This window comes from Eleutherodactylus coqui, chromosome 4, assembly GCF_035609145.1.
Source record: "Eleutherodactylus coqui strain aEleCoq1 chromosome 4, aEleCoq1.hap1, whole genome shotgun sequence".
Taxonomy (NCBI): Eukaryota; Metazoa; Chordata; class Amphibia; order Anura; family Eleutherodactylidae; genus Eleutherodactylus; species Eleutherodactylus coqui.
The window spans coordinates 265,301,913-265,323,025 of NC_089840.1; the positions used below are offsets into that span (position 1 = coordinate 265,301,913).

The 21,113-nt window shown below is 44.7% G+C and overlaps 1 protein-coding gene across 1 annotated transcript; it reads left to right on the forward strand.

Moving 5' to 3' along the window:
• The first annotated feature begins 2,801 nt into the window (after positions 1 to 2,801).
• Positions 2,802 to 20,412, forward strand: MFAP5 (microfibril associated protein 5). Its single transcript, XM_066601226.1, has 8 exons — positions 2,802 to 2,951; positions 9,311 to 9,361; positions 11,761 to 11,802; positions 14,741 to 14,770; positions 15,829 to 15,864; positions 16,239 to 16,326; positions 18,613 to 18,686; positions 18,776 to 20,412. Exons 2-8 carry the CDS (start codon positions 9,313 to 9,315, stop codon positions 18,856 to 18,858), a joined length of 402 nt encoding a protein of 133 aa, XP_066457323.1. The 5' UTR covers positions 2,802 to 2,951; positions 9,311 to 9,312; the 3' UTR covers positions 18,859 to 20,412.
• The last annotated feature ends 701 nt before the right edge of the window (positions 20,413 to 21,113 follow it).

Sequence of the window (21,113 nt, forward strand, 5' to 3'; positions counted from 1 at the left end):
GGCATCTGATTAGTGTTAGAGTGTGGATGGCCAAAGGGGCCCACATACACTCAGTGACTTGCAGCAGCTGAGTAATCAATCATTTTAATACCATTATACATAGCAATTATCCATTAGTGATTATCATTACATCTATGACCATTTTAAAATGACTTCTAAGTATCACTGCAGGCTATCTGTGCACTGAGATTGCAAAACAAAGCTCACATTGAGCTGAGCTCTTGCATTTGTCCACATCTGATTGCATGGGCCCTTGCTGGCCGTTGTCTTCATCACATGTACACAATTATATTGTAATTCTAATTGATCTGGGCTGCACTGTGCTGCAGTGTGAGCAAGAGGGAGGGAGGGGTGCAGCTGCCACAATGTAACAGGTCATTTCCAGAAATTCCGAAGCAGTGAGAAGAAGCCTGGGAAGACGGCCAGAGACACAGGCAAGGAAAGAGAAATGAGTGAGAGATGGACTTACAGGGAGAGATGGCGGCTCATGGACAGTGTATAGGACCCCAGCTGCCCAAACATTATCCCCAAGTACATAAGCGAAAACATCCAAGATCCGAGCCTTATTGTATATCAGGAGATTACACAGCCATTAGCTTCAGTGCTTTAATTTTGTCTTTATGGGTTTGGTCGAAAGTGCAATTAAAAGAGTCCCAGCTTCCAAGAATGGCTTTGTTTAATTAAGATTATTATGCATAATGCTGTGAGTAAAGGCCCATTAACACTGAAAGATAATCGCTCAAAAGACAGTTTGAGTGACAGTTTTAAGCGATCATCTTTACATAACTCTAAGTAGCTAATTGGCTACTTAAGAGTTAATGCAGTCGGAGCGGGATACCACAGCGATAGCTCCGAGAACAAGGCAACTGTTTGGTATATGCAAACAGCTGCATTGTTCTCAGAGCTTTCAGCTCATGTCCGGCTGAGAACTGCCAGCGGGATATCAGCTGAAAGAATACTATCAGCGCCGCCCGATGAAAAAATCAGCGTGCGGCACTGATAACAGTCATCGGTCATTTCTAGTTTGCCGATGAACGAAAAGTGCACGATGGCAGCGCGTTTAGACACTACGATTATCGCTCAAAAGATGGCTTTTGAGCGATAATCGATGTGTCTAAATGGGCCTTTACTAACATTGCCTACCTCAGATGCTATATTTGAAGAGTTAAACGTATGTTACATATTGGTAGGATTTGTCATCACTTTATGATTGGTTGGGGTTTGACCTCTGTGACTGTCACCGATCCTGAGAATGAAGTCACCAGCAGAATGCTTAGTGCATCTACAGTATGTAGCTCAGGATCGGTACAAGGTAAGTAATATATGTTCACAGTGAGTCCACCAGCAGAATAGTGAGTGCAGCTCTGGAGTATAATACAAGATGTAACTCAGGATCAGTACAAGATAAGTAATGTATATACACAGTGACTCCACCAGCAGAATAGTGAGTGCCGCTCTGGAGTATAATACAGCATGTAACTCAGGATCAGTCCAGGATAGGTAATGTGTCTACAGTGACTCCACCAGCAGAATAGTGAGTGCAGCTCTGGAGTATAATACAGCATGTAACTCAGGAGCAGTACAGGATAAGTAATGTATGCACACAGTGACTCCACCAGCAGAACAGTGAGTGCAGCTCTGGAGTATAATACAGGATGTAACTCAGGATCAGTACAGGATCAGTAATGTATGCACACAGTGACTCCACCAGCAGAATAGTGAGTGCAGCTCTGGAGTATAATACAGGATGGAACTCAGGACCAATATAAGGGTGGTTTCACACGAGCGAGAAAATAACATGATTTTCACGTGGTGCGAGAGTCATTATAAAAAGCAGATTGGGAAACCAATGATTTACAATGGTTTCCTTCCCATCTGCAATGTTAAGAGAACAAAAACCGCAGCATGCTCTATCTTTCTCTGTTTCCTCATGCAGCCTCCTCTTTAATGCAACGAAACAAACTTGCGTTGCGACATGATGTGTTTTTAACATTAGAAAGTCCTATTGACGTTTGCTATTAAAAAATGCGTGATTTGCTCGCATGATTTTAACGTGGGCGGCAGCGATGCAATATTATTTTTTTAAAAAGCAGCGCCAAGGCTCACAGATGCGATTTTGCCGTGATTTTCGCGCGACAACATCGTGATCGCCCGTATGAAACTAGCCTAAGATAACAAAGTGACTGAACATTCTGTGTAGTGTGATTTTCTGTGTAAAGCGATGTTAGCGACGGACATATCCTTGAAGTGCGTTAAAGCTCAGCAAAGACAACTTTTTACAAAAAGCCGGCTTTCTTATTTCCTCTGCATCATCACAATGCCTGCCCCCTAGGGGATCATTTGCTTTGATGACGCTCCGACACAACGGGAGGAGGAGATTGCTCTTGGTTACGTGAACCTGCGTCGACACATCAACAAACAGAAAGAGTAACAAGACTTGGGAGACACGTGACTGTGTTTCCAAATGAGACACCGACCGCTAATAGAGCATGTATACCATTAAGCCACCATACTTTACGTAATAGGACCAGTGGCCAATAATCGTCTTTCCACGGAGAACCCCTTTAAGCTTTTTTTAGATTGAATGCAAAGGTCTTCACATGATTTGGGGTTCTGCCGTCTCCCAGAAGTTCTACTTCTGCTCAGAATCCCCGAGTCCATTATGGCAGCTCGTGTTCCGCGCAGTGATACTCTGCTATTCTCCATAGTGTAGGTGTGACATGTAGATGCTGTCTATACTTACACATTATATGAGCACTTGCAGACCTTGTGTCAAGGCCAAGCAGCTGCCCAAGTGCTCAATTTTTTTTATCGTGTCTCTGGGTGCGGCTTTTAATTCTCCAATACTGAACAAAAGACAAATAACGAGGGGAATAGAAGGGGAGCAGAGAACAGGACAGAAGAAGGAACGAGAGACATTGCGAAAAGAAGCTGAAATCCAAGACCCAGAAGTAAGTGGTGGCTTTACGTCTTGGACTGTGACCGGCAGGGGATGAGAGCTCAGATGTGTGGAGGGTTGGAAAGAGTCAAGGAGATGGTAAAGACGCAGCACAGAGACGAAGTGCGATGGGGATGGAGCAGCAAGACAGTGAGGATCAGAGACTGTAGGTCAACATAGCAATTCCCACACTTATTTCTATCCTGATGCAGAAAGTAACCCTTTAACGACCAGCCCTTTTAATTTTCTTAAATTTTCAGTTTCTCCTTCCCACTTTCAAAAAATCATAACTTTCTTTCCATCGACGTAGATGTCTGAGGGTTTGTTTTTTGCAGAAGGAGTTGAATTGTTCACTGGTAGTATGTAATGTGCCATATAGTAGTCTGAAAAACCTAAAAAAATTCTAAGTGGATTAAAATGGGGGGAAAAAAACACTCAATTTCGTTATCTTTGCCAGTGTTTTGTTTTTACAGCATACACACTGCAGCAAAGATGGCACGATGACTTCTATGGGTCGGTGTAATCACGACAATACCACAGTTTTTCTTTTTGCTGTACTACTAAAAAATAAAATATCTATAAAAAACAATATATATATATATAAATATATATAGATATAGATATAGATATTTTCTGACGCCATCTTCTGACTGCCATAACTTTTTTATCTTTCCGTTTATGGGCTTGTTTTTTGTATCATGTTGGAGCACATATGACTTTTGATTGCTTTTTATTAAATGTTTCCTCAGAGACGGGGTGACCAAAAAATGCATTTTTTTTCTGCTGATGTCGCCGAGTGGGATAAATAATGTATCATTTTGATAGATTAGACTTTTACGGACGTAGCGATAACAAATGTTGTTTTTTAAACTTTGGTTTTTTTTTATTATGAATACAGGAAAAGGGTTTTCAACTTTTAGTATCCTTTATTATTTATAATAATAAAAAACTTTATTTTTCCTTAAAGAAAAAAAAATTCCCTATAGGGGACTTGAACTTGCGATCGTTTGATTGCTTATACCATATACTGCAATACTTCAGTATTGAAACACATGGAATTTCTGCTGGCACTCCATTAGGATAGGCCATATCTCTGTCTTAATAGGCAGAAATACATGGCAGCCCTGGGGGCCTTCAGGAGGTCCTAGGCTACCATGACAAACAGACAGCACCTCAGGCTGATCGCAACTCTTGCCAGCGGGTGTCAGTTGTCAGAGACAGCCAGCACCCACCCTGTGTGGAGCAGGTCTGGCTGCTGATCTTACTCCACAACAAACCCCAAAGATATTGGATGAACATGTACACCCAAAAACATCAGGGGTTAATCATTGTAAAATAAAAAGTTCTACAATTTTTTTTTTTATGTCTTAGAGCTCATTCACACGAGCGTGGCGATTTTCGGTCAACTATGTCATGGTCACAGCAGGACCAAAAATCGTGTAAACAGGCGGACAAATCTGCTGTTTGTGCATCCGTTCAGATGGCCCGGGTCCAGGACATATACCTCGATTCCAGATTGCCGTCGGGTAGGGGGAGACAGTTTAGCTCTGCTAAACTGCCTCCCCCTTTCCGCCGGCTCTCAGCAATGGAAGGGGACGAGACGGGGCGGGAGCTAGTATGCTAAGCTCCCGCCCCCTGTCGGCTGCCAGCCATGGGAGGGGAAAGAATTCCCACAGCATGGTTTGGGCGCTATTTGCTGTGGATCCAAGGTGCGGACGCCTGCCGCGGATTCCGCAGCAAATATCCGTCCGTGGGCAGGAGCCCTAAGCCTCATTCACATCTGTGATGGAGTTTCCATTTGAAGCCTCAGTCGCAGATTCTGTTAAATTACTGGAAAAAAAGGAATGCAACATGCAAGACTAAAACCCGCAGCGGAGGATGGCAGAGTGTTTCTTATTGCTTTCAATGGGAAAGGTCGCATAACACTAGTGTGCTCCGCCCCCGCACGCCATTGGCTACTGTGCCAGCCCCATTGAAAAACATGGGTGATGCAATGCATTCTGAAGGAATGCCCGAAGATAGGACGTGCCACCATTTTTTTCCCATGTGCATGACCCTATTCAATAGAATGGACTTTATATTCCTTCGACATTTGCGCATCTCACAGCACACAAATCTTGTGCGATATTTTTTTTCCCCGCTGTGTGAAAACGGCCTTAGACTTCTTTCGCATACACCAGAATATCCCACTGGACACTGTGGAGAATTCTGATGTCAAAATCTACGTTGAATCACATAAGTCACTACTATAAGTTATCAGAGTAAAACGTAACTTCTGGTAAATAATTTTGAATATATAAAGATCTCCGGGAGGGACCAATAGAAAAAATAGAAAAAATCTGTAGAAAGGCGGAGGGCCCTGAAATATGACTTATAATGCCCTATGGTGTCCATTAATAATAGGGTGCACCCGCCCCGAAATGTGCGATCCTGTGCTGGAAACTCACCTTATACATCCTTGACAGACCCTAAATTAAGGGACAAAGAAGAAAAAGAGTCAAAATAGAAAAAGAACAAAAAACAGGTAAAGTATACAGTATGAGAAAGCTGCAGAACATTTCACCATTCAGTGATTAAGCTTTAACCTGGAGAATATCTGCTGGGGTGCAGTAATGAAGCAGGGTCCAGATGGCGCTGTGGAGGGTGTGCCCCATATTTACACAGTGCCCGCCCACAACTTTTGCCTATCTTTTTCTAGTAGCTGTTTTTTTTCTTCTGGATAAAAGTAATGGATTGCCACAGTCTCTACTTTGCAGACCGCCATGATTGCTGCTGCCCTTTAGCACTACGGGGGTATGGCAAGTCCTAGAACTAGTTCCTATGGCTCCTACATGGGACAATTCTCTGCCTGCTGTAACCAGCACTGATCGGCGCTCCTCATGTAGTTTCTATATAGGCTGATGATCACAAGTTACTGCCGTCTTTTGTCACCGTACAAGTCACATACGACCGATCAATCGTATGTCAGCATGAAAGATCCAAGCAGCCAATGAATGAGCGTTTGCTTGTGCACTGGCCAATCACCATATAGGAAAATGAATGTTCAGGCGAACGATAGCGCCTGATCATCGGCCAGTATAAAAGGTCTAATTCAGTCCCACAGTCTCCCAGTATTAACCCCTTAGGAACGTGGCCTAGTTTAATCCTTGGAAACACGTGTTTTTTGGTATTTTCAGCTCTACTTCACAAAGTCTATTACTTTTTTAGTCTTCCGTTGTCATGGCCGTATGAGGGCTGTAGTTTTTATTGGTACCATTTTCGGTACATATCATGTATAACTCTTATCAGTTTTTGGGGCGCAGGGCGCATACATTGTGCCGTTGCTTTTGTTACTTGTGGTTTTTATGGCATTGACTCTGCAGTATAAATGACATGATAACTTTTCTCTGCCGGTCAGCACGATTACGATAATACCAAAATTATGTATATTTTTTTTTTTTTTTTTTTTTTAACTATTTTTACTAAAAAACCTTTTTTGGAAAATAATATGTTTTTTGCATCGCTGCATTTAAAGACTTATCATTTTTTTGTTTTTCCATGGGCAGAACTCTGTAAGGTTTTGTTTTTTGAGCGATGAGTAGTAGTTTTTATTGGCACCATTTTGGGGTACATGTGACTTGTTTGATCACTTTTATTGCATTTTTGTGAGGGAAAATGAACAAAACTCTTATTCTAACTCTATTTTTTTGCTATTTTCTATAGCATTTGCTGTGCAGGATAAAATGAGTCTTCAGTTTATTGTATGGGATGTTATGGATACGGCGATACCAAACATGTATTTTTTTTTCCCATTTATACTTTAAATAAGCACTTACCCTATTTTAACGCTGTACATACCACGGTCAACATTGATCACGGCATGTAAGGGGTTAACAGCGGGGATCAGTTCTCTCCGATCAATTGCAGCGGCTCCTGCGGCGGATGGTGTGTTCAGCTCCTCAGCTCAGCATCCACGTGTTGTAAATATACGGCACTTCATGGCCTTCTCACCCGTGGCGTACATGTATTTCACAGAGAGGGAGGGGTTAATGTCAACCACAAGGCATCTATGACTTTGGCCGCATGCACGCGGCCGGTCCGGATTCCGTCTGCGAGATCTTGCGGTACGAATGCCAGTGGCCCCCGCGTTCCTGTCTCGGATGCAATGCGGATGTGCCGGCTGGCAGAACAGAAAAAGACGCGCCAGCGATGATGCGGATCCACAGCGATTTCGAAATTGAAGTCGGACGGACGGCTTCCATTGACTGCAAACTCCATTGTCTCGCACAAAAATAGAGCGCGCTGCGATTCTTCTTCCGCGAAAGTGATTTGCGCTCGTGTGGGTGGAAGAATTATTTTACATTGCATGCTATGGACGGACATTGCAAAAGCCGCAGCAAAAATCTGTCCGTGCATTGGGCCCTTGACAGCCATAGCGTACCAGTGCCAGGCACAGTGCTCCAATGCCATCTGCAGGTAAGCAATGATGGGTGATAGTGCCCATGGTCCGGTAACGGCCCCCATAGTGGTTATCACCCACTGTCTGTTACCTTTCTTGGAGACCGAGAAAGCAGGATTTTCTTAAAGGGGCAATGCTCTTATAAAATCTGGGATTATTCCGTCATCTACTATATATGACATCTAGCTACACATATGGTCTTACATGTGTTGTGATGGATCTGAATATAAACATTGCAGCAGTCCGCGGCTCTCACTTTCCAGCCCCCGGGAGATTTGGCATGAAGCCCTCCTGCTCTATAATAAGATGCAGTCCCTTCATCCATTTCTCACAAACTGGTTCTGCTTTACATACCAGCTTTTCCTAAAAAAGAACATGTTAGTAACGATGTAGCATTCTTTATATCAGGGGCCCCCAACTTCTATAGCTCGAGGGCCACAGGAACTTTTCACAAGAAAAGAAAATCCGAAGAGGGAGATGTTCTGCGCTCTACCCGGCCCCCATCCAATAAAGTATTCACCATTGAGTCCCAGATGCCACTTTCCCCTTCCTCCAGGGGTAACACTTATGCACCATTTCATTGTTACATTGTGTTTTATACTCCAGCCACATCCTGACCTGCATTCTGACTTCATATGTCCAAACGGCCCCTGCTGGTTCAGTGTCTGCACAGAGTATGCTTTAATAATTTGATTTCTACACCAAGTACTTAGCTTAGTGTTCCCCAACCTGTGGCTCTATAATGGGAGCATTGTGCCTGGCTGTATTATGTGGTACTATGTCTGGCTCTATTATGTGGTACTATGTCTGGCTCTATTATGTGGGCCCTGTACCTGGTTCTAGTACCGTATGTGGGCACCATGTTTCATACTATCACGTGGGCACTGTGTCTGGCTCTATTATGGGAGCATTATCCCTGACTCTGTAATGTGGGCACTATGTCTTGCGCTATGTGGGCAGTGTATTTGGCAGTAGTATGTGGGCAGTGTGTCTGGCTATAGTATGTGGACACCATGCCTGGCTCTAGTACATGGGTACCGTGTCTTACTCTAATGTGTGGCCACTGCATCTGACCTTATTATATAGGCACTGTGTCTATCGTATCGGCACTGTGTCTGGTTCCAGTATGTGGGCACTTTGTCTTGCACTATTATGTGAGCATTGCGCCTGGCCCTATAATGTTGGCACTATGTCTTGCTCTGTTATGTGGGCACTGTGCCTGGTTCTAGTACGTGGGCACTGTATCTTGCGCTGTCACGTCGGCACTGTGTCTGGCTCTAGTATGTGGGCATTATGTCTCGCACTATTAAGTGGGTGCTGTGCCTGGCTCTATAATGTGGGCACTGTGCCTTGCACTGTTATGTGGGCGCTGGCCCTATAATGTGGGCACTGTCTCTCGCACTATTAAGTGGGTGCTGTGCCTGGTGCTGTTATGGGAGCACTGTGCCTGGCTCTATAATGTGGGCACTGTCTCTCGCACTATTAAGTGGGTGCTGTGCCTGGTGCTATTATAAGAGCACTGTGCCTGGCTGTATAATGTGGGCGCTGTGCCTGGCTCTATAATGTGGGCGCTGTGCCTAGCTCTATAATGTGGGCACTATGTCTTGCACTGTTATGTGGGCACTGATCCTAGCCCTATAATGTGGTCACTGTCTCTCGCACTATTAAGTGGGTGCTGTGCCTGGTGCTGTTATGGGACCACTGTGCCTGGCTCTATAATGTGGGCGCTATCTCTTGCACTGTTATGTGGGCGCTGTGACTGGCTCTATAATGTGGGCGCTGTGCCTGGCTCTATAATGTGGGCACTGTGCCTGACTGTATCTGTACCCTGGAGCACAGGAGGTATGTGAGGACCCTTCTGTTATATACTTGTTAGGTCCTCCTTGTATATAGCGTACACTGATGAATGTTTCTCACTTGTCTCCTCTCCACAGAAATGCCAGGACTGAACTGCTGCTTGCTGCTTCTTGCGGTTTTGGCCATTGGTGAGTATCACTATGGAGTCAGTCTATCGCTGCAGACCAATCCCGGAGATCTGCTGGAAACTACAAATGAGGTCAAATCCTGTAATCCGACAGTCTGATAATGCGGCACTTGAACTGTAATATAATCTGGAATCTCACAAACCCCATGCAGATATATGCAGAGTATCCCACGAGGCCGGATTATCTCTGCCGGTTGGAAGCAGCCTCCTAGGCCGCCTTCACACGAAGCGGAATCGCTGCGGGCATTCTGCGATGGAAAACCTGCAGCAAATACACTGAAATCCTCAGTCGCCTAATCCACATCTCAGGGCAACTGCATACGGGCGTAAGTGCCAAAACGCGCAACGTATATACGCAGTGAAGGAGCATTTTTTTGCTCCTGTGTCCGTGGAAATACTGAGCGTATTTGCACAGGCACCGCTCATTCACATTGGCGGGGGAATCGCCTCCGCTTTGATTTAAAAGGCTAATTAGCGCTACAAGGTGCAGGTGTTTGTGGGTATTTGCACATACCCGAGCGTACGTATGTGCGCATTTGCGGACCCCCATAACTCCTATGGAGACCTTTGATGCTCAAGTGTGCACAAAAATAGAGCATGTCGCGCTCTTTTTTCACACAAGCGAAATACGCGTGCAAAAAAGAACTGCGTATTGCCCATGCAAAAAGTTCTCATGCAAATATGCCCGTCTGTAGGGACACTAAGGGTTTCTACACAATTGTGATTTTGCGCACGTTTTCCCTCACGCAAAATCGCTTGCACAGACTGCAGACAACAGAACCCATTGATTTCAGTGGGTTCCCTCACATTGAGCATTTTTGTGCTCGCATTTCTATCGGGTGAAAAAAAGAAAAGCCATGTTCTATTTTTGTGCCCATTTGTGCACCTGAGCCTCAATTGTAGTCAACGGGGTGCACAAATGCGCACTCCATCGGCACAAAATCGCACGTGTAACAATTTTGCAGTGTTAATTAGTAACCCTGGGAACTAATTAGACTGCTGAGCAGGTTCAAAACCAGTGTGGGTGGCTCCCGTGCCGATGTGAACAGGCCTGACAAAGCGAAAACGTACAGTAAAATGCGGCACATGACCGCGCTCCATTTAGAGCACTATCATGTCATCCTCTCGCGGGCGTAGCCCCGCGTACGCTCATGTGCCGGAGCCCTAAAGGTTGCAGATTTGGCTGAAATGGTGTGGATTTTATCCCCTTTTGTTTCAACGGTTGGAATTCCCAGCGGAAATCCGCAAATTTAGAATCCGCCGCGTTTTTCAAAAAAGGTGCAGATTTGTTGCAGAAATGTTCTGCAGCGCGTGAGGGAAACCTTAGAAATCTCCTCCTCATGGCTTGGACTGTAGACGCTGCCGAATTTCCACTGGGGTTTTTAGCAGTTCCGTCACGTGTGAAGATGGCTTTAAGGCCTCGCTCACACGGCAACACGGCATCACCGCAAGAAAATCGCAGCGATATCGCATCGCTGGTCCGTGTGATGTCGCTGTGGTTTCTTGCGGTGATACCTCGATTTTGTAGCGCTACAAAGTCGCATGTGGTGCTATACAGTCGCGCGACTTTGTAGCAGCACATGCAAGGATTTTCAGGGGGGAGGTGGTGCTTATAATAAAAGCCTTACCCCGAAAAAAAGGCCTTGCTGCAGAAAAAAAAGTATCCATCCCCTTAGAACCGCTGTCCGGGGGTTCCGTTGCAGCTCATTCCTGTCCCTGGCACTGTTTTTCATCTCTTCTGGCCGGGTATTGAAAAATCCTCGCCTCCTGGAAGCACTGGCTGTGATTGGCTGACGCTTAGCCAATTAGAGCCAGCGTTCGATGAATGGCAGTGATTGGTTCATCGAGCGCTGGCTGTGATTGGCTAAGCGTCAGACAATCAGAGGCAGCACTTCCAGGAGGCAGGGATTTTTCAATCCCCGGCCAGAAAAGATGAAGGAGAATAGTGCTGGGGAGAAGACGCACTGGAGATTACAGCGCTTCTAAGGTGATGTATACTTTTTTGTTTCCCGCAGCTAGGGCTTAGATTAGAGTTTAGACAGTAGGATTTCCTACTGTCAAAGTTGCATCGCACCGCATGAAAATCCTGTTTTCATGCGATGCAACAGAGAGGAAGGCTCCACAGGGTAATATGGGCTACAAAACCTCACGAGTCGCGGGCATATCGCCAGACCCGTGGGGCTTTTATGTCTGGATGTCGCTTGCTACATAACATCGTACATGTGAAGTAACCCATAGGAAACCATGGGCTTCACATACATGCGATCTGTAGCATTGTAGCAATGCAACAAAATCGCGTGACTTTGTGAAAGATGCCTAAAGCGAACGTCTAATACCATTCATGCCTCGTACCTCAGTCTCCTCATCAGTAATGACTGTCCTTGTGTTTTGTGTCTGCAGTGCTGCCGGCTCTGGGGAATGTGGTCGTCCGGAGAGATACCGGTGAGCGATATAATCTCACATATGCTGTGTATTTTACAGACGCTGCATTGCTTCATTCCTCCCCAGAAGGTGCGGCGGCCTCGTCTTACTTCTGGTCGCTTCCTTCATACACATTCTCTGCTTTTTGAGATCGCCAGAGGCAAAAACTTCATTCCCCTGTATACTGTTGGGAACCGCAGAGGGCAACAATGCAGGCAGCCTGCTGGGACTCGAGGCGGCGCTTATTCCGTCCTTAGGGCTCATTCACACTGGCGTAAATGTATTTCGGTCCGTGAAAACCCAACATATTCAGAGACCGAAAAACGCCTATTCCTTGAGTATTTCAGCCATTGTGGCTCTTTTGCGCTCAGAATCGCTGTGTATATTAAGTGCGCAAAAAAAAAAGCCGCAGGCTGGACCCATTATGTTGATGGACAAATACGCAGTGAATACGTTGCGTCTGTGTGTACCTCATCACACATTAATACACAGGAGGGTTTAAGGCCGCTGCAGCCAAAACACTTTTTTCCATCCCTGCACCCCTTACCTGATTGTCTGTCACACTCTGGAGGTCTCCTCTATATATTGCAGTCACTTACTTGTAGTGCAGCTTCCTGGCTGATACTTATCAGACACAACCTTGTTTTTGAGATTTTTCCCTGCTTAACCCCTTAGGTTAAAGTCATATGGGTGAATCACGGCCCGATTTCGCGCTCCCCACCATGTGAATTCCCCAAGAAATCTTTCACGATTTTCTCACCCGTGTTAAGGCAGTCTTACCAAAAGCAGCCAATTTTTGCCTTTTCCGTAGTGTTTTTACTCTCCACTTTCAAAAAAATCAGTTATTTTTCCATTGACGTTTTTTGCGAGATGAGACCCATTTTTTCAATGGTGCCATTCGATGTGCCGTGTAATATGCCACCACGGTGTGACTGCCATCACTTTTATACTTTTCCATCAATGAAGCTTTGTGAAGAATCACTTTTTTTGCGGGACGGCCTGCAGTTTATATTGGTACCACATCAGGCTGCATAAAACTTTTTGATAACTTTTTATTAATTTTTGACAGCAGCAGAAAAAAAGTGCAATTCGAGTGTTGTGCTTTTTTTTTTCTTTTTTCAGCATTCAATGCGCAGCATTAATGCGTTATTTTCACAGATCAGACTTTTAATGGACGCGGCGATATCAAATACTGTAATTAAAAAAAGTTTAGCATTATTTTTTTTTTTTTAGTCCCCATAGAAAACTTGAACTTGTGATTATCTGGTTGCTTATACAATATACTGCAATACTATAGTAATGCATCATACTGTATTTTGACAGACATTCTAGTAAGATGTACCACAGGCTGGAGTTCAGGCAAGATGGCCGCCCCTATCGTCATGTACAGACAATAGAAAAAAAGAGTCAATCAGAAAACAAAAACAAAAATGGAAAATCTTTCATTATCTGGTTTTTTAAAAATTCTATATATATGCAATATTTTCCCTTTAAATTGCAATGTCACTTTTGAATTCATTGCATTGGTGACATCTCCTGGCCAATTGGAAGATTGCATTTTCTAATTAATTTCTTATGGGTAGTCCGACTCTAATGAAGGGAATCAGAGAAACCTATCATGTGATCAAAGCTGATTGTGTCATAAAAGCAAAAATGCGATCCCTGTAATGTGATTGCATGTACTTGGAGGGAGTCCAGCACGGGAAGAATCACATGAAAAAGCTTTATTATGTAAGACAGCAAGAGTAAAAACCACACATAGGTCTTATAAATATACGACGCGTTTCGTGCAATAGCCTTTTTCATGTCAGAAATCGGCGCTATCGCTCGAAGCGCGTGGCCGTTTTTAAGGCCAATGTGTGGTTTTTAGTCTTGTTGTCTTCCATAATAAAGCTTTTTCATGTGATTCTACCCATGCTGGACTCTCTCCAAGTATATTCATCTACAGTCTACAGACACAACCCGTTTCCGTGCACCGAGATCACATTGCAGCGTTCCTGCAGGTGAGCTGATGCCCTTCTGCTTTCTTCCTGTAATGTCATGGATACCCATACCTCATATAAGTGCGCCTGTCTCGGCTTACAGGGATCACAATGACGTGTCCAAAACAAAATTGAACTGACCCTGGTGATAGTGAGAATGGTGACGTTCTCTGTATAGCGCTGCAGAATATGCTGCCAGTATATCCGCAACAGCAATCAAATAGGAATTAAAACACAAAAGTTTATCAAATATTAAATGCAAAACGTTACCACCAGGTGGCAGTAGATGTCTAGCTTCGCATTACTGAATAGATTGTTTGGTGACTATAACGGCTCTCCGTATATTTCATCAAGTATCTTCACAAAAACAATTTGAAGACACCTCAATGCTCTCTGCGCTTCCTGCTATGTCCTATTAGTTCCTCAGGGGGCAGCGTTTCTAGCAGCACCAAGTATATCATTGGGGCTGCCTTATATAAGAAGTGAAGCTTTTGTCTGTAACCGATCATCGGATCATAAAAGGGTTTTCTGGGTCTTTACTATCAATGACCTGACCTCAGGATAGGGCATCAGTAGTTGATCGTCGGAGGTCCGTTGCTCTGGATCCCTGCTGATCAGCTGTTACGTAGGAACGCACCCTTGGTCTTCACTTGGCACCAATTACAATGCTTGTTATTTCTGTAGACATTTTGGTTACATTAGTTACCCTTTACAAATACACCGTCTGGTATTAGAATAGCACCGCAGTGGGGTACGGTAGTTCATATGTACATGGTGAAAGATTGGTACATCGCGTTCTCAGATCCGCACTGTTACCAGCAGCAGAAGCTCGTTCTTTCATATCATGCAAACAGGTGTAACTGAGAAGGATGCAGAACTGAATTATGTGCGCCATCCTGCAACTTTTACTAAAAAATCAGTTCTGTATGTTATACCTCGCTCAGTAGTTAATTAAATGTTTTCCTTTTGTGATACAGAGGAAACAGCCAGTACCTCTCCAGACACAGGTGAGTGATTCTCTTCATAAGCCTTGGTGGGTAATGAATCCCTGCAGATGCTGCATCCGGCTCTACTACTTGATCCCATTCTCATTGTGGGCTGCTCAATCTCTGTAGGGTATAAATGAACATTACATATAGTCACTTATATAATAAGAATGTATTATTGCACAACTATCAAGCTATGTCATCATGCTGCATACTGTCCACCTACAGCGCTGCTAGAGGGCGCTACGGAGCAGCAGCATCTATGGGCTCGGCCACCTAAGGCGAGTTCTTGCACAATTTTCTGCTTACATACAGAAAGTTATAGAAGGAACAGGTCGCTCCCCAACTGCTTTACCTAGAGACCCCCTATTTTATTTGGTTGACGTTCTCTCAATGACCTACCACTCAAGTACCATGCAGCCGGAGTAATGCTGGCGGTATTCTCTATAACTACCCGGTTTCCCTGAAAATAAGACGTACCCTGAAAATAAGACATATCATGATTTTCCAGAATTTCTGAGGATGCAAAATGATTTTTCAGGCTTTTTGAGGATGCTTGAAATATAAGCCCTACTCCAAAATTAAGCCCTGCTAACAGTTAATTAAAAAAGTCAATTTAAATAGTGTCCAGGCAGCTATACATGTAAAAAAGTTAAACCTTTTTGAACAAAAATTAATATAAGACACTGTCTTATTTTCAGGGAAACATGGTAGTCATGTCTTATCAACATTACTGGTTTTATTAACAGATGGGGAAACTTTCCGACCCAGCAGGATATTGTATGAAGTCCAGGACTTACCGACTATATATATCCTAGACATAAAGGTCACCGACTAGACATAAAGGTGCTATTGCGCCCTCTGAAAACTTTTACTAAGTTAATAAGATCTTAGTTAAGAATCACCAACATCTGCTTTTCCTCATTACAATTTGACCATCTTAAAGCTGTTTTTCATGTAGTTCTACCTAAAGAAATCCACACTAGAGCCCATTTATGCAGAGATGTGCAGACAGAGCATGAAGCTTGTGGTTAAACATCACACCCCTCAGCAATGATATAAAACTTTGTGTGTTACAGGTGATAGTGGAGATAAAGTTACTCCGACCCCTGGAGGTGAGTCACGGTCTGTATGATGTGGGACACGATACAAACTGCAGTTTACATAGGTTGTCCAGAGTTAGAAAAACATGACTGCTTTCTTTCAAACACAGTGCCACTGTTGTCTGTGGGTTGTGTCTGGTATTGCAGCTCAGCGCCCAGTCACATCAATGGAGCAGTGCTGCAACATCATACACAACCTTATGGACAAGGGTAAAGGTGTGTTTGGAAGAAAGCAGCCATGTTTTTCTAACCTTGGACAACCCCTTCAGTTTGCATAGAACAGCGCCCCCTAGTGTTTTAGAATAAATACTGGAGTATCTGATGGCAAATGAAATGATATTTCAAGTTAGAGTTAAATGACTTCTCATTGTTTTCCTTTCTCTCAGACTGTAAGGAGGTGAAGTACCCCTGTACCCGCGTCTACTCCGTACAGAAGCCGGTCAAGCAGTGTATCAGCTACCTGTGTGTCACCAGGTATGTATCACACACTTTCCAAAGGCAACACTATGTTAAAAAATGTAATTTCCAAAGCTCTGATTCAGACGAACGTATATCGGCTGGGTTTTCACGCCGAGCCGATATACGGTGTCCTCATCTGCGGGGGGGGGGGGGATGGAAGAGCCAGGAGCAGAAACTGAGCTCCCGCCCCCTCTCTACCCCCTCTCCGCCCCTCTGCACTATTTGCAATGAAGGAGGCGGGGCTAAGTTTCAGAATTAGCCCCGCCCCTGTCCCACCTCTCCCCATTGCAAATAGTGCAGAGGGGCGGAGAGGAGGCAGAGAGGGGGCGGGAGCTCAGAGCACTGCTCCTGGCTCTTCCAGGCTCCCCCCCTGCAGAGAGAGACGACGTATATCGGCCGGCGTGAAAACCCATCCGATATACGTTCGTCTGAATCCACCCTTACAGACTCCTTACATGAATTGTATCAGATTAGAAAAAAATGGCAATTTTTTTCCAGAAACAGCGCCACCCTTGTCCATGGATTGTGTTCAGTACTGCAGCTGAGGCTGATTCTTTTGAATGGGGCTGATCTTCAGTATCAGACAAAGTCCACGGACAGGAGAAGTGCTGCTCTTACCGTGTTTCTCAGAAAATAAAGCACTGTCTTATATAAATTTTTGCACTAAATGAGGCGCAGTGTGTTATTTTCAGGGGGTGGGGGTGGTTTATAATCACCTGACCCCCCGGGTGTGGGTCCCTTGCGCTGGTCTCTGGCACTGTGGCAGGCTGCTGTGTCCTCAGCATTGACACAGCACTCTCTTACTGGTGACAGGGCTTTGAATACCCCGCCTCTAGCAAGCGAGTGCTGTGATTGGATCACGAGCGACGCTGACCCAGCCAATCAGAGCTGGTGCTTGATGAACCAACAACAGCCATTCAGTGATGTCATTCACTGAATGGCTGTGAATGATCGAGCTCCGGCTCTGATTGGCTGAGCCAGCAGTGCTCGTGATCCAATCACAGCACTCGCTTGCTGGAGGCGGGGTATTCAAAGCCCTGTCACCAGAAAGAGAGTACTGTGTCAACGCTGAGGACACAGCAGACAGAGGACCGGAGACAAGCGCAGGGGAGTCAGAACCCGCCAGCTAAGTGAGTATTGCTTTTTTTTTTTATGTAGGATAGCTAAGGCTTATCTTCGGGAAAGGCCTTATATTTCAAGCCCACTCACCCTTCACACTCCCCGGAAATTGGGGTAGGGCTTATTACAGGGTAGGGCTTATTTTGGGGGAAGCATGGTATAAGAAAGTAGCATGACCAAAGATCATTGTATTGCTCTGTGACTTCGCTCTCTCGTTGAAGTTAATGAGCTGCCAGTTAAAGAGCACAACTTACTGCAACTGTGACCTATAAGGTTGTATTTTTTACGATCCGCGGGTCATGGTCATGACAACTTGCTAGTCATGCTGTGAACCCATTGACTTCAATGAGAGTGCAAGATTAAAGGGCTACACAGCTATCTTTGGTCGTGTGACATAAGTCGCCGCGTAGCTGTATCCTTCAGATCTTGTTAGGGCAGTAACAGAAGTCCTCATCCATCACCCTATTTATTTGCCAATATCTGCTCTCCAAGGGCCATACATAAGACTTGGATACGACTTGGTTGTGCCTTTTTTCTCTTTCCCCAATTAGGACTCTAATGTCACGCTTTCCGTGGACGTGACATCATGCAACTTTCATGTGATAGTTCCTTTCTGATATTCACCCATCATCAGGGGCGTAACTATAGAGGGTGCAGGGGATGCGGTTGCACCCGGGCCCAGGAGCCTTAGGGGGCCCATAAGGCCTCTCTTCTCCATATAGGGAGCCCAGTACTATGAATAAAGCAGGGGCCCTGTTACAGGTTTTGCATTGGGGCCCAGAAGCTTCAAGTTATGCCTCTGTGCAGCATGGTTTAGGTATGGGTCTGGGTACAGATACAGATAGAGGGGGGGCCCCAGCTCACCTTTTGCATCAGGGCCACAGAGCCTTTAGTTACGCCCCTGCCCATCATTATAGTCACATGACATCAACTTACACTATATATTCAACCAAATGGTTAGGCTAGGGCTAGGCACAACTCCCATTGAATTTAATACCAACCCGGGCAGCTGCAAAGCGGAAAATAGTCATGGCAAGAGGTATTCTCCTCCAGAAGTTACACGATGGCATACCAAATGGCTACAGTCAGTAGGGTCCACCCATGTGTCAATGCCATGTGCATCCCTTTCCCCCATTTCCCCGTTTTCTACACCTTCCTTCACTTATTGGGCTCTCTTTGCAGCGTCCGACGTGTTTACATGGTGAATAAGGAGATCTGTACGAAGGTCATGTGCAAGGAAGACGAGATCATTCAAGGTGAGTCTTCTTGTACAGTAGACTAAAGACCAGCAGAAGTCCGTCCACCCAACCATTTCATTGTAACGACTCTTCTCTCTTACGAACAGAGGAAAAATGCCGACAGCTTGCTGGGCTCCCTCCACGCCGCCAACCGGAACCTCAAGAAGAGGCCGAAGTCGAAGGGAACTAACTACAAGAAGCCCCATACATATACCCCCAATATTATCCACTCCGGTTTTGGGGTGATCTTCTTCAGGACACTGAATCTAAAGCAATACTGTCATACGCACCCGCTTTATCGCTTCCCCTGACCCCAGTACCGTTCAGTTTCCATGCAGAACTCATTCATAGATGATGGAGAGCAAAAATGTAGGTGTTGGTTGTAACATCCACCCTGACTCCATTACTTATTTGTTACTATGTGCAACATCTTCACTTTAATTGCATCACTTTTCATGAATGGGCCCCCAAAATGCTTTCTATGCTGGTCCTGGCTCAGATGGAGTTGGGGGTCATTGGGCATAGAGGACACTTTTGTAACACTGCACAATCATTAAAGAGCCATTCTAGTCTGTGACGAGCACACTCTACATAATCTAATCCATGCTATGGTTCATAGGAGCAGTATTATTGTAGTAGTTCTATTCTTGGTCACAAGGGGCAGTATAATAGTGGTCCTACCTTTATACCTAGGGGGAGTATTATAGCAGTTCTATTCTTGGTCATAAGGGTCAGTATTATAGCAGTTCTATTCTTGGTCATAAGGGGCAGTATTATAGCAGTTCTATTCTTGGTCACAAGGGGCAGTATTATAGCAGTTCTATTCTTGGTCACAAGGGGCAGTATTATAGCAGTTCTATTCTTGGTCACAAGGGGCAGTATAACAGTGTTCCTACCTTTAAACATAGGGGCAGTATTATAGCAGTTCTATTCTTGGTCACAATTTTACATCCCATGGTAATATTAAAGCAGTTGTATTCTTGTCCATAGGGGGCAGGATTATAGTAGTTTTACCTTTATACCAAGGGGGCAGTACTAATGGGCTTAAGATGAAACAACCCCCCTGTTGCTCCTGGATACAGTTTATAAAGTCCACTACCGAGCAGTACCATACAATGAGTACAGGAGGAATACAAACTGTGTACTCCATCGTGAGGTCATTAGGGAGGCTTATTGGCCCATTCATGTTCACATCAGTAGTGGCTGGCATTGCTCTTTAAAGGGGTTGTCCTGTCTCAGGATTTCACCCCCTATGCCCTGTCCTGAAGTTATGGCAGTATTGGCCACACACCGCTGCTCCATGCCGGAGATAGCTGAACTCGGCCATCTCTGGCATTCCTGTTAAACCTAATGGAGCAGGGGCATGCATAAGCGCCGACTCCTGCCATAACTTCAGGATGTGCCGGAGGTGATATCTCAGGATTGGTGGGCCCCAACGATCAGCATGTAATCTCATATCTTGTGGCTGAGACGGGAATACCCCTAGAGTATTAACCTCAGTGATTAGGAGACTGGTCTGTATACCGGAGTCTGGGGGTGGATATTAGGGTGTAGCTCGTGTCTACAGGGATAATTTGGTTGCACTATGTAATACATGACATTCCCCTTCCAATATATATGTGCCTCTGTATCCCCTATACATGTAATGATGTAACAATTGCAATATAAAGACATTTAATGAACCCAGCTGTACCCGTAATTGTAAGATATATGTATACCTGTACCGCTATAATATATGCTGAGCAGAGCGACATATGGCGCCGTTTGCATCAATGTATCTGGTCAATCAAATTTCATTGTCTGTATCAAGTAATGAACATCTGTGTCTCTTGATATAGCAGTGCCATACTGTGCCTAGGTAACAGCAACATAATAGTGCCATACTGTGCTAAACAACACCAAGATAATAGCGGCATGCTGTGCCTAGGTAACAGCAACATAATAGTGCTATACTGTGCTAAACAACGCAACCATAACAGTGCCATACTGTGCCTAAATAACACTAACATAATAGCGCCTTACTGTGCCCAAACAACAGCAACATAAAAGCTCCATACCATGCCTAATAAACACCAACATAATAGCGCTATACTGTGCTAAACAACACAACCATAACAGTGCCATACTGTGCCTAAATAACACCAAGATAATAACACCATACTGTGCTAAACAACACAACTATGACAGTAGTATACCATGCCCCCCCCCAACAACAGCAGCATAATAGCGCCATACCATGCCTAAACAACACCAACATAAGAGCGCCATACTGTGCTAAACAACACAATCATAATATCGCCATACTGTGCTAAACAACTCCAACATAATAGCGTCATACCAATATCTATGAGTTCAGTAGAATCATTTCTAAGGACTGACCTGTGCACCAAAGGCCACCTACTCTCTTACACAATCCACACAAAGACATTCCTTCTATACTAAACA

Bases quoted from the DNA above. Each gene is read 5' to 3' on its own strand.
- MFAP5 (XM_066601226.1), top strand. From the start codon at position 9,313: ATGCCAGGACTGAACTGCTGCTTGCTGCTTCTTGCGGTTTTGGCCATT. The intron at 9,362-11,760 runs GTGAGTATCACT...TTGTGTCTGCAG, and splicing joins TCTTGCGGTTTTGGCCATTG to TGCTGCCGGCTCTGGGGAAT. The intron at 18,687-18,775 runs GTGAGTCTTCTT...TCTTACGAACAG, and splicing joins GGAAGACGAGATCATTCAAG to AGGAAAAATGCCGACAGCTT.